Here is a 15,095-nt window from a genome sequence, read left to right on the forward strand (position 1 = left end):
TATGAATGTAATGATAAAACATCTTTCCTTTTGAGATTTTCATGCTACATTAATGAGAAAACAAAAGTCACAAAGACACAACAGAATAAGTATACCAGATTTACCCTCCTGCTACAAACAACCATATGGCTGAACAAAATACAAAAGGCAACTATTTTCAGGCACTGGAAAACTGGCAGCTCAAGATACAGACCCCAAGATAATCCAGATATATAAATTAGCAGATAAGGACTTTTAATCAACTACATAAATATATTCAAAGACTTACAAGAAAATATGATCTCAATGAGAGAAAATATGTTGAACATCAGCAGAGAAATGAAAATCCCTAACAAAGAATCAAATGGAAATTCTAAAACTAAAAATGTACAATAAAATAAATTTCACTAGATGGGCTTAAGAGCAAATTTGAGATGGAAAATAAGGGTCAATAAACTTGAAGATCCATGTAAATGAACCAATCAGAAGAACAGAGAAAGGAGAAAAGATTAAAATTAAAATGAACAGGGGGTGCCTGGGTGGCACAGTCAGTTGAGCATCAGACCCTTGGATCCAACTCAAGTCATGAGATCAAGCCCCGCACCAGGCTCTGCGCTCAGGGAGAAATCTGTTTGAGACTCTCTCTCTCTCTCTCTCTCTCCCCCTCCCTCTGCTCCCTCCCACTCATGCTCTAAATCAATAAATAAATCTTTAAAAAAATAAAAATAAAAAAATAAACAGGACCTCAGTAACCTGTGGGACAATATCTAACACTCACGTACTTAGAGTCCTAGAAGGGAAAGAGAGATAAAATGGGGTAGATAACATTTGTGAAAAAATAATTATAAAATGTCCAAAACTGGGTGGAAAATATCAACCTACAAATCCAAGAAGTTTAGCAAACTAAAAGCAGGATAAGTACAAAGAAAACCATATTTAAGCACATCACAGTCAAATCAGTGAAAAATAAAGAGAAAACACTAATTGACCGTAGCCAGAGTAAGATGAAACATTACTTACAGGAAAACAAGAAAAAGCCAAATTCCAAGAAATGGAATGACATGTTTAAAGTACTGAAATAAGAGTAAAACTGTAACCTAGAACACCATATTCAGCAAACAATCCTTGAAACATGAGTATAAAATGAAGACATTTTCAGAGGAACAAAATCTAAGAGAATTAGTCACCAGCAGAACTTATAAGAAGGAATAAAGAAGGAAATGATGTATGTGTGAGAAAATATAAAAGACTAGTTTTAGTTTTCTTTTCATTTCCTTAAAAGACAAATGACTGTTAAAACAAAAATCACATCATATTAAGGAGTTTATAAATAGGTGGAAGAAGAACACTAAAATAATTCAAAGGACTAAAGAGGATGTAAACGCAACTGTTGTTAAGGTTCTTACATTCATGATACATGAAGTGTAAATAGAATAATATTAAATCTATGTAAACTGGTAAGTTAAAGATGCATATTATAATTGAGCAAGTGCTTGAAAAGTACAAAGAGGCTGTAGATAAAAAGCCAACAGAAAAAAATAAAATGAAGTGCTATCAAATATTTAATGAACCCAAAAGGTAGCAGGAAAAAAACAAAACAAAAAATGGATCAGAACAAATAGGAAACTAACTGCAAGATAACTGACTTAACTCCTATCATATCAAAAACTGTGTGAAATGAAAATGAACAAAACATTCTAATTAAAAAGTACAGATTCTCACAATGGATAAAAAAAAAAAGCCTACAAGAAATGGCTTTAAATATATATCCAAATATGGGTTATAGATTTCACACACATATATTTTTTTCATAAAAAAAGATGGAAAAAGATATGCCATGCAAATGGTAAGAAACACACAAGAAAGCTAGTGTGGTTAGATTAATACCAGACAAAGTAGACATTCAGGTAGGTCTAGTACCATAAAAAGGGACACGTCATAATGAATGCATTAATTCAACAGACAAACATAACAATCCTGAAAGTGTATATACTTAGTATCAAAGCTCCAAAATACATTTAGAAAAAACTGACAAAACTAAAGGGATAAGTAGACAAATCTACAATCATATTTGGAGACTTTAACACCCCTGTCCTCTTGGTAATAAATAGAACAAGTAGACCAAAACAAAATAAAACAAAACCAGATCTGAAAAATATGATCAACCAACTTGACCTACTTGATATTAACAGAATACTATCACTAATATCTGCAAATACATGACATTCTTTTCAAGTGCACTTGAAGCATATTTATACTTAAATATACCATAAAAATGGCCTATAAATTTCTTCAATTTCAAAAGACAAAAGATTTTTACAGTAGATATTCCCTGAGCATAAAAGAATTTTAAATTGTAAGTCAATAACAATAAGATATCCAGAAAAGTACAGAATACTGGGAAATTAAACATTCTGTCGATTTCTCTTTATGTCCATTACTATTTGCTTTATGTATTTAGGGGCACCAGTGTAAAGGTTTATTCTAAATGATACTCTAATAACGTTCTAAAGATCAAGAGACATCACAAGGGAAATTAGAAGTATTTTTAACTCAATGACAATGATAAAACAGCAAAGCAAAAAACTGGCCCTTTGAAAAGATTAATAAAATTGACAGACCTCTAGCAAAACTCTTTTCTACCAAAAAAAAGAAAAAGAAAAAGAAAGAAAGAAAGAAACAACAGGAAAGAAAACAAAAATGACAACACCAGAAGTAAAAAAGGAGGTATAACTACAGACCCTATAGACATCAGAATATTACGAACTTTATATCAGTTAAGTTTGGCAACTCAGTATATTTGTACAATGGAATACCCTTAAGCAAACTCCTTATACACAGAACAACATGAATAGATCTCACAGCTATTATCTTGGGGGTGGAGGGAGAACAAGCACAAAAGAGTACATACTGTATAACTATACAATGTTCTAAGACCGGCAAAGTCAGTCTATGGTGATAAAATCAGAGCACTGATTGCAGCTAGGGCAGAAGTAAAAAGAGTGGAACTAAAAGCAAAGGGGCACAAAGGATATTTTTGGGATGATGAAAAATACAAATTGTAAAAAGTCATCACATTGGACACTTAACACCTCAATGCGTATAAATTTACCTCAATGCAGTTGATTTTTAAGGGAAAAAAAATCAATTAAAAATGCCAAAGTAGAGCTGTAATTTATATAAATGTAAATTTAGTCCAAAATTTTTATCTTCAAAACATACTTCTTTTCTATTATATACCTTCTTAAGAGAATAGGAACCAGAAACCATGGGCCAGGAAGTATGCTGGATGCTTTCACTTATTATACCTTGCAAAGACTGTGTATGTCTTTAATTCATTATGAGGTCAAGCACAGTGCCCTGGGAGATGGCTGTGTTACAGCTGAGAAAGCAATACTCCTGGAGCCAGAAGACCCGGGTTCAAATAATGACTCTTTGTGGTCTATTAGCTTTGTGACCTTAGACCAGTCACTTTTTAAGTTTCTTCATCAACCACAGGGTTGATGTGCAGATTAAGGAATATTATTTTAAAGCATCTGGTAAAGCACACCACAAATACAAGTTTTATTACCCATAGTAAGTACTCAACAGACACTGCTTAAGTGAAGAAATGAAAGAGATAAGGAACAACATAACATGGACAGGGATCCAAGCAGACAGGAAGAAACAGGGGAGAGCATGTACCTACTCACCTTTTTTTTTCTGTGGGTGGGTAGGCTGGAGGGTAGAAGAGGGACTTCCTGGCATGATGACCTAAATACCACGTTCCTATCACGAGCAGTAGGGGCAGTGAGGAGGACAGGGCTGGCTGACCTCCCAGAATGAATATACCTTCATTGTGACCTAGATCACAGCACTCTAGGTGAACCATCCCTTGTCCCAGCAAGGAGCATGAAAAGGGAGTTACCTGTGTACTTAGGACTCCAGGGGGCTTCACCCAGGCTCATAAGAGCTGCACTGAGGCTTCTATTATTGTGGACCTTTGAAATGCCAACATAACAGATGACCCACTGTTTAACGTGTTCCATTCTTCACCTTAGATTTTCAGAGACTGTGCTCGAAATGAGACAACCAGAGCAGAGATCATCTGGATACAGGGGCAATGAGCACAGCATATGCCCAGCAGGCTGATTTTCAGTAGAGTCCCAGAGAATGAGGCTAGGTCTGACAGGACTCAAAAAGTACACGAGTCTAAAAATCTAGAGGCGGACTACAACAGAGGCCCCGATTGAAGACCTGAGAAGTCAGGTATCTTCACCCACCTATGGAGCCACTGGTAGGGCACCTCGAAATTCAATACTCGATCACACGATAGTGGAACAGGTCATCTGATAGAGGTTTCAAGAGAATGTTATGTGGGCACAGAGAAGAGATAGTGAACCAAGTGGTGAGGGAGGAAGCAGTGTCGGGGAAACACTCCTGAAAGAAGGGACACCTGTGCTGAAGCCAAAGATGTGAAGGAATTACTTGAGCAAAAGGCATTCCAGGCAGGGGGCACACCATGTAGGAAGCCTTGAAAGGTTTGGATGGTACCATCTGCAGAGAACTACGAGGAATTTCATAAAGCTGGAGCATATGGTGTGAAGGGAAAATGAGGAGCCTGTAGAGGCACAGGCAGAGTCTTAAGAAGGACCTTTTCTTAAAATCAGGCTGAAGGAGTTTACATTTTACCTTGACGATGAAGGGAAGCCACCGAAGGATTTTTTGTTGTTGTTTTTTGAGTGGGCAGGCCGGGTGAGCCTTGTGGCGATCCTGACTCTCTGACAGTGATGTGAGAGTGGGAGCAGGGGGTGGAGAGTGCAGCTTCTGGTGAAGACCTTGTGTGTGTGTTGTTTCTTATTTATGGAAGTGAATTAAATTTCCCTCACATCTTGCTGAAAAGAAGGCTGCTCCCCTCCGTCACCTCTCTCATTTGCTCTACACCTTCACATTTTCTTATGTTTTAAAAGAATCCTTTGGTGGCAAGATTACATAAAGCTCACTGGCTTCTGAGGTGCCCTGCTGGCAAATATGAGCTCAAGTGGACACGTGCACAGGTATCTTCCTTTGTCCCCAGCTGGGTCCAGAGGCACTGTAAGCCACCGAAGGATTTTAAGCAAGCAGGACCAAAACCCAATTAGCATTTTTAAGAGACCATTCTGGCAATTGTGTGGGAAACAGACTGGAAGCGGACAAAAGCGGAGACAGGGGAGAGCAGTGAGGAGACTGAAGTGATCCATGTGGGGTACGGCAATGGCCAGAGGAGGCAGCACGCAGATGGAGAGACGGTGTGTTAGATACAGTGAAGAGGGAGAGTTCTCCAGACTCGTTCGCTGGTTTAGGGGAAGATGAGGAAAAGAAGGAATCAAGCCTGACTCCCAGGTTTCAAGCTTGGATGTATGAATGGACAGGCCTGCTGTTCAAGGAGATGAAGAATAAGTCAACCTGCATTTCAAAGTATAAAAAGCAATGATACTGTACCACATTTAAAAAGAAAAATTAACACAAACAAAAGCACAGGCTGCCTGAACCCATATAGATACACATCTCTGAGAAAAATCAAACACTTAAATTCACAGAGAGAACTAAGTCAGAGTTAAAGAAATTCCTGTCTAACATATGTTGATGAATGAATAATCAAAGAATAACAAGAAGGCAATTCACTAACAAGAGAGCCATCTACTGTCTTACAAGGATAGTGCAGCGATGAAATGCCACAAAAAACGTGCAAGAAAGCCAAGTTTGTGACCACTTCACACTGTACACGTATTCACAAAATATCTGAGTCCTCCCACTCAAATTTCCAAGTGGTTAGCATGTTTTAGCTAAGAGCCAAATATTTTAGCTTACTTATTTCTCCTAAAAACATCAATTCAATAGATACCGTCATTTGAATATAGAACACTTACCTGCCATCATCGCTATCATACTGGCTTTATAGACATTAGTAAGAGATCCAAGTTCTCCTGTTGCTAAGATGGTTTTGAGATGAGCCTCCCCACAGGCCTTGCGAAACTGACGAATCTCATCATACAGGGCTGGGGGAGGAAGGAATTGAGGCAGTTACAAAGCAGGCAAGTGATAACATAACTTGGCAGCCCTGTGCAGCTGGTAGAACCCATCTCGGATTTAGGAAACATAAAACATTTGTCACTTTCTAAAAATCACCCCAATTTAATACCGCCTAGAGCATTCTGTTGCCGTTCACATCCCGTTATAAGAAATGCTTAGTTTGCTACCATGGAACTTTCTAAGCCCCTGCCCAAGGTCCAGAGCCACGCAGCTTTTTAAATATCGTTCTAATGACATGCAAATTACAAATAATTTCTACCTCTCCCATATGTTAGTTACTTACAAGAAAAGAGACATTTATCTATCATATATGGGGGTGTCCCACTTTGCAAACTAAAAAAAAAAACCCCTCAGGTCCTTATTAATTCTTCCATTCACACATAATAAGTTCTCTTGTTAGAATTTAAAGCAGGCCTTTCCTGAGAGCTCTGCTAATGACAATAAAGACATAACCACCTTCCCCACTATCTGCCAGGGCATGTGTCTAAATATCTGACAAAAAAGCATCGAGCCTAGCCAGGTATGCTGGATGTATGTGCACAAAGCCAGTTGTAAAGAGACTCGCAGGTGCAGTCTTGAATCTATTAACCCCTGAACCCAGTACCAAATCTGGCTTTTGAGGGCTCCACATTGCACCCTGAAAGCAGCTTGATTAAAAATATACATACACCAAAAAAAACCCCACAAAACTATACTCAACCACACAAAAAGAATCAAGGGGGAAAACATTTCATATTCAAACAAAACTGACAGACTTTTAGTAAACAAAATCAGTTTAATGAGTATGAAATTTTTGAAAAATTACTTAACATAGTCTTCTGTCATGATACCAGTGGATTTTGGCTTTGACCCTGCATCAGGTCAGCTGCACTCATTCCTTGAACTTGGGCTATTACCACACTAACAGGACTATCAGGGCTTTTTTGTTCCTCCGTATATGTATTTTGTAGGATATAAGCACATGGACGAAACTGAGCAGGAAAGAAACATTCACAATAAGGGTTAAGGTTAGGGTAAGCAGTTTTTAATGCGGACATGAGACTTCCTTAATTCATAGGTTTATTAAAGTACATGTAAAAGACTAAAAATCAGTCACAAGTCAGCAAACTCTGTCAAAACCATGAAAATGATAACAAGGTGAAGAAAACCTGGCTTCCCAATCCTAGAAAACCTGAACTTAACCTGAAGCTCAAAGTGAAAACTGAACACAAATAAAAGCAAATATTCTATTACAGGATGTTTGGCAAATTTTAGTGTTTGTCACTGTCAAGAGATGGCATCCACAGAAGGTTTTTCAAGGACTATTTTCACAAATCCCTAGTAATCAGTGGTTTGGAGCATTATAGATGATCTCAGATGCCACCCTGCCCATCCTCCCCAAATCATGAGAAGTCATCTCACCCAACATCCAATATGAAAACATGTGTGAGGATGGTATAAGACAGCAAAGACTAAGTGGCAATAACAATTTATATTCTTTTAACTCAGGCAACGAATCTTGGATGGAATGACATTTTTCGAGTTACTGAATCTAAAAACAGAAAGCTGTTCGCTAAGAACTGGTGACAAGGAAATCTCTTGATCTGAAAATTCAAGAATGCTAACCCAGAGTTAACCTGCGACTTAATTAATGATTTTTCTTCCACAGTACAGCGCTGCGATCAAAAGCAGGCTCGAGAGTCAGACTAATGTGGATTTAAAACCCAACTCCATCCCTTCCTGCATGACCTTGGGCAAGTTATTCTCTCAGCCTCAGTCCCCTCCTTGAAGTGTCAATAATAATACTTTATAGGGTTATTATGAGGATTAAAAGGGAAGATATATACAAAATACTCTACACATTGTATGGCTGATTGTAAGCACTCAGAAAGTTTAACCATGATTCTTAAGCTCGGAATTCTAGGAAAATGAGTTTCAATTAAGTGTTGTGTGATAAAAGCCAAATCTTATTCACGGCCTGACCCAACTCCTTGTACTGGACCAAAATCTTGTTATATGGATTAGTGTTTACAACCAGTGAGTCATCAGATAAGGCTTGAAAATGTTTTATTACAACATTTGTTGAGGTGAAGTCTGATCTGTACAAATTCTTAAAACAGTGATCCTGATCATATTTATGAACAAAACCATCAGCCTTTTTCTAAAACGTGAATAAGATTTGGCCTTTACCATTTATTCATCTGCCGTTAAAATTAACCAGGAAAAAAAAAAAAGATGTATTTTATAACTCAATCATCAGCCATCAAGTGATGCTCTGTAATCCATGATCCAAACTGGTCACTCAGAGGGTAACTGGATTTAAACAAATATGTAACCCAGTGCCTTCTCATCCTCTACCTGCCAACTCCTCAAATCATTTTACTGACCTATTTCACCACATAACAGGGTCCAGTTTTTCTGAGCAAGTACCTTAATCTTTAGAGTTCCACAATGGAAAGTTGTTTGTCATTTTCTTTCTTGTTACTATTCTGCCCAGAGTACACCAGAACAATTCAATTAAAAAGTATATACGGAAACTGGCCTTTGTATAATGTGACCTGGACTCCCATCAAGCAAATGCTTCTACCTGGGCCTCTGAATCTTCCTGAGTGATGCCAAGATGACAATGCAGTCAGGACGTTCATTAGTATTACTACTGCACGATCACCGATGGCAGCAGATCCAACAGCGCCATGACCCAGGGGCCACCAGCCAGTGGTGGCAGCACCAGGAGTGGCCTCATAACCACTCTTCCCGTGGCACATCCGGCTGTGTTCTCTGCTCCCCAGTCTTTCATGGTCCTGCTTGTTTTCCAAGCCTGGTTCTCCAGGCTTCTTACTGACTCGGTGAGCTACTCTATGTCCTCCCAATAGATGCCTTTTCCATTTAACTTAATCTGCATTGGTTTCATTAGTTTCCAACTCAGAATTGTAGTATAACAAATACTGAGAAGTGTAGTATAAGTGTGGGACAATAGAGCGTGGGTGCCCCACTACCTGGGTTCATACTCCAGTTCCAAAACTCATTTGCTGTTTGATTTGGGCAATTAACTCAACAACTTTGTCTCCTTTTCAATAAAGTGGGGATAACAGAGGTATGTACACCTCAAGGAGTTATTTTAAGCATTAAATAGGCTAATATGTATAAAGTGCTAAGGACAGTTTCTGGGACATAGGTTAATGCTCAGGGAATGTCAGCTACTTGTTTTCCTGTTGCTGGCCTTGGTGGTGGTGCTGTTACAGTTACTGCTGAGTGTTTATTAGGTTCTGACAGAGAGGGACTTATAAAATCAGGGGATACCATGACCTACGTTTTTTTTTTCATTTTATTTTATTATATTAATCACCATACATTACATCATTAGTTTCTGATGTAGTGTTCCATGATTCATTGTTTGCGTATAACACCCAGTGCTCCATGCAATACATGCCCTCTTTAATACCCACCACCAGGCTAACCCAGCCCCCTACCCCCCTCCCCTCTAGAACCCTCAGTTTGTTTCTCAGAGTCCATAGTCTCTCATGGTTCATCTCCCCCTCCGGTTCCCCCCCTTCATTTTTCCCTTCCTGCTATCTTCTTTTTTTTTTAACATATAATGTATTATTTGTTTTAGAGGTACAGGTCTGTGATTCAACAGTCTTATAAAATTCACACTCACCATAGCACATACCCTCCCCAATGTCTATAACCCAGCCACCCCATCCCTCCCACCCCCCACCACTCCAGCAACCCTCAGTTTCCTGAGATTAAGAATTCCTCATATCCCAAAGAACAAATAATCCAATCAAGAAATGGGCAGAAGACATGAACAGACATTTTTCCAAAGAAGACATCCAAATGGCCAACAGACACATGAAAAAGTGCTCAACATCGCTCGGTATCAGGGAAATCCAAATCAAAACCTCAATGAGATACCACCTCACACCAGTCAGAATAGCTAAAATTAACAAGTCAGGAAACAACAGATGTTGGCGGGGATGTGGAGAAAGGGGAACCCTCCTACACTGTTGGTGGGAATGCAAGCTGGTGCAACCACTCTGGAAAACAGTATGGAGGCTCCTCAAACAATTGAAAATGGAGCTACCATACGATCCAGCAATTGCACTACTGGGTATTTACCACAAAGATACAAATGTAGGGATCCGAAGGGGTACATGATTCCCAATGTTTATAGCAGCAATGTCCACAATAGCCAAACTGTGGAAAGAGTCAAGATGTCCATCGACAGATGAATGGATAAAGAAAATGTGGTATATATACACAATGGAATATTATGCAGCCATCAAAAGAAATGAGATCTTGCCATTTGCAACGACATGGATGGAACTGGAGGGTGTTATGCTGAGTGAAATAAGTCAATCAGAGAAAGAGATGCATCATGTGACCTCACTGATATGAGGAATTCTTAATCTCAGGAAACAAACTGAGGGTTGCTGGAATGGTGGGGGGTGGGAGGGAGGTGGTGGCTGGGTGATAGACATTGGGGAAGGTATGTGCTATGGTGAGCACTGTGAATTGTGCAAGACTGTTGAATCACAGATCTGTACCTCTGAAACAAATAATGCAATATATGTTAAGAAAAAAAAAGAAGAAGAAGATAGCAGGAGGGGAAGAATGAAGGGGAGTAAGTTAGAGGGGGAGACGAACCATGAGAGACGATGGACTCCGAAAAACAAACTGAGGGTTCTAGAGGGGAGGGGGGTGGGGGGGTGGGTTAGCCTGGTGATGGGTATTAAAGAGGGCACATTCTGCGTGGAGCACTGGGTGTTATGCACAAACAATGAATCATGGAACACTACATCAAAAGCTAATGATGTAATGTATGGTGATTAACATAACAATAAAAAATTTAAAAAAAAGAATTCCTCATATCAGTGAGAACATATGTATGATATGTGTCTTTCTCTGATTGACTTATTTCGCTTAGCATAATACCCTCTAGTGACCTGCATTTCTTAAAGAACATAAACACAACCTCTCTGGGGCCTAGAAAGCAGGCTAGGGGAAAAATGTTTGCTATATCACAAACATTTTTTTAACTTGGAGCCCATGTTCCCAGAGTTCTAGGAAAAGAGTTTTGCTACTTGCTAGTTATGCAAATTTATAGGAATCATTAAAATTTCCTATGCCTGACCACTTAGAGAGCCGCAGTTTGCTCACATATTTTTGTGAAGATTAGATAAAATAATACATATGGCTAGAACAGAACAAGGCAGTTAGTAGGCATTTAATCATTCAATAGATTTCCAAACTTTTCCTTATATACTTCCAGAAATGCAAAAGTAACTTTGAAAAACAAAACGGAGCAGGCACTGTCTTAATACTCATGAAGGCATAATTAGAATTCACAAATTTAACATGTAAGGAAAATAGACAACTTTACTCCAACACAAAACATGGAAGCCACAAATAAGCATTATTAGTGTCCAGGTAGTTTTAAGCACCTTGGCATCACAGTGATAGATGACATATGCAAATCCAAGTGGCTTGACAGCTGAAATGTAACCTAGACAATCTCGAATCATAATGTCCTTTAACATACTCAACTGTCACTTTCCTTTCAATATAGATGAGCAAAACAATGGAAAAACGAATGGATGGATTTTCCTCCACATCAGCAGGAAAGGAAGCAGCAGGATGTGGATTTATATAATTGCTCCCAGAATACACATGTGAAGGAAATTACAGTGGAATTAACAAGTTCAACAGACCCTCTTTCCAAAAAACTCTTCATAAGGAGCAGCTACTGAAAAGAATGAGAAACCCCCTAAGTCTTCAAAGCATCTTCCTTCAACAATGCTCAGTGTTTTCTTCGCATCAGTTAAGTATCCCTCTGGGGTAGCTGGCAATTACCTCCACATTTCATACACGAAAAGTGAAATGTAGACAAATGAATGACTTGCCTAAAATTTCCTCACACTTTTCTCCCTCTGTCCCACCACATACATACATGCAGGCAGGTACACACATGCTGTTGTTAAAATACATTCTCAAGGAAATAAATTGAAGAACTTAATAGAATAATCAAAACCTAGAACCTAAAGGGATGTCAACTCCCATTTAGTTCAAATTACTAACATTAGAGATGAGCATCACAACCCTAGGAACTGATTTTCATTCTTCTAGGGAAAACAAAGTTGAGGAAATTGAAAAGTTCCAGAATAATTCAGAAACATAAAATACTTAATTCTGTATGATTCAATATACTAAAAAAATCTATAAATTGCTCTATGAGACTTCTGGATGGGGTGAGAACAGTACATTATGTTGTAGTGACGTTCACTTGTCTGAAGCAGGACTTTTCTGCATTTGCTTGCCCACTATTAGCTGTGTCACTTGGGAAAGTTACTGAACCTCTCCAAGCATCATTTTTCTACTCAAGATTGGATAGAAGATCTTTACTTTTGGAGCTCAAAGACATCTCAAATGTAAAAGTAATTATTTAAATGATTATGAAGGTAATCGATTAACTTTTTCTCTTGGATTCACCTTTAATAAGAAGCAGTCATAAAAATGAAGATAAACTATGATTTGCTCTAAAATGTTATACTTTTACAATTAAGACCAAACAGCTTCTTGTTATTGGTTTAGAAAGACAATTTGGAACTCTACTTCGTGGGAGCTCCCAGCCAGACAGAGGTGGGGGAGCAGAGGTACTCTCATTTGCATGCTGCCGTGAAGGAGGAAGTAACCTTGGGACTGGCATTGTCACTGAGGCCTTGGGAAACTCTGGGCTCACATGCTGCCAGATCAGGGTCGGGGGGTGGACATCCTCATCAGTGAGGGCTGGGAGTTCTGGAGGACTTGGCAAGCTCAACCAGCCTGAGTGTGCAGTACTGGACCAGGGAGACAGGCTGCGTGTTCAGGAGACTGTCACATACAAGGCAACTGATCAAGTAAATAAATATACTGAGTATGATGGGAACAAGATTTCTTGTGACAAGAAAGAGGGGCATCAATATAGGAAGAGAAAGGGCAAGAATAACCATATGATGTTGGCTTGTGAGGAAGTCATCAGTGTGAACTCATGGTTTGTGACAGAGATAGATAATAGATAGACAAATAGATATAAATGCATGTGTGCTTATACATGCTCATCGTGTATATGTGAACATTCATGTGTTTCCTAGATCTGTCCACTGAGAAAGCCAAAAAACTACAGCCTTGCAGCAAGGAGCACACCGAGCACCCAAATCTTGGTTTCTAAATACCAGTCTTCAATAAAAGGAAGCAGAGCTCCTTGGGAAAATGGCTGATTCCAGAGCTCAGGCAGAAAAAGTTAAAGATAAGCCTGAAATATCTTTGATAAGAATTCAAGGAAGTTCTCAAAGAGTAATAAGAACATGTCAAAAGGACAGAAGAACCATCTGAAGCAGCTCCCACCAGCCAAATCTGGGATAATCTGAGTACCAAAATAACAATGACAGTAATGGATTATAACCAATTGAGTAAAACAGAACTCCACAAGTTCTTACAAAGAGAGAGGAAGAAAGTGGGGGAGGAGAAGGTAATGCTAACTAATAAGTATAGAAGAAATGACAGAATTAGAAAATCACCATTTGACATCTATCAGAGTAACAACAGAAGAATTATGAATGAATGCTAAAACTACTGAATAAAAGTTAGATGAGGAACAGGATATTAACGTAGTCTCAAAATATCTCCATTCATATACTATATTAATTACTTATTAAAACACAAAATACTTAATTTTATAATGGAGAAACTTGCCAGACAGCATCTTAGCCATTTAAAAATTAACATCATCAATAATGGGACAAATCCATATCTTATGACTCCTGAAATAATGCACTGAGGCGACCTGAGCAAAACTTCTGTGGTATTTCTCCCCAGAATATATAACTTGAATCTAATCATGTGAAAAACATCAAACAAACCCAAATGAAGCATATTTTACAAAATGGTAGGCACCTATTCTTCAAACTCAAGGAAAGATTGAGGACTGTTTCAGATTGAAGAAGACTAAGGAGACATGTAACAACTGATCCTGAAACTAATAAAGAACATTACTGAGACAATCTGCCAAATGAACAAAGTCTACAGATTTAACGGTAGTATGCTATCAATGCTAATTTCCTGATTTTGAAGGTGTACTGTGGCTTGGTACAAGTGTTCTTGTTTTTAGAAAATACACACTGAAATATCTGAGTAATGGATCGACAGGTCTGCCACTTAATCTCAAATAATTAAAACAATTACACATCCATAATTTTATATATCTGCACATGCACACACACACGTATACATACTCACAGACAATGAAAAGGCAAAAGGTAAATGGGGCAGAATTTAATAATTGTGGAATATCAGTGAAGAGTAAAAGTTGTGTGTATGATTTTTGCAACTTTTCTGTAAGTTTAAAATTCAAAAATAAATGTTAAAAAGATATTTTTCACATACACTGCTGTAATTTATGTAGCATCTAGACATTATTCTTACAGAAGGGCTTTTGAGATTATCAGTCATCCTGTGTTTTAGACAAAAAAAATTTGATTATATATGGTACATATTATTTGGTAACCTGCTTTCCCCCCCGAAATACCACAGACATCTTTCCATATTAAAAAATATAGGTCTGTAGCACAATTTTTAATGGCTGCACAATCTCCCACTGCATGGTTATAAATAATTTATTCAATCATTTTTCTATTATTGGATACTTAAGGTTTCAGATTTTTTGCTATTACGAACAATACTTCAGTAAACGTCCTACAGTTACATCTTTGCATACATCATGACCTCATTCCTGGAGCCTTTATTAATTTTTCTGCTCCCATACTCACACGTAATCCACGTTCATTGTTAAAAATTCAAACATTACAGAAACTAAAAATTCCCCCATTTAAAAAAAAGAAAGAATAATTCTTGCATGTAACAGAAAAATAATAATCTGGAAGGCCATTATAAGAGATGACTGACAAACGAAAATGGAATTCAAACACCACGACTGCAAATTAGTCAGAATAATGCAAAATATAACAAAACACATATACCAGAGAAGTGGCTGGCACCGTGATGTCACATTAAAAAACCTGATAATAAATGTTTTGACTTATAATGAGGTT

At 38.1% G+C, this 15,095-nt stretch overlaps 1 protein-coding gene across 2 annotated transcripts in view; it reads right to left on the minus strand.

The window, feature by feature from the left end:
- The window catches only part of DERA (deoxyribose-phosphate aldolase), a 117,137-nt gene that overhangs the window by 38,148 nt on the left and 63,894 nt on the right, over positions 1-15,095 (minus strand). For both annotated transcript variants that reach the window (XM_073877928.1, XM_025879806.2), the window contains one exon: positions 5,868-5,996. In XM_073877928.1, coding sequence (XP_073734029.1) covers positions 5,868-5,996 — 129 coding nt within the window. The remainder of the gene's footprint in view (positions 1-5,867; positions 5,997-15,095) is intronic.

The sequence above is a fragment of the Callorhinus ursinus genome, unplaced genomic scaffold (assembly GCF_003265705.2).
Source record: "Callorhinus ursinus isolate GAN/ISIS: 27379988/994484 unplaced genomic scaffold, GSC_fseal_2.0 scaffold27, whole genome shotgun sequence".
NCBI classification, from domain to species: Eukaryota; Metazoa; Chordata; class Mammalia; order Carnivora; family Otariidae; genus Callorhinus; species Callorhinus ursinus.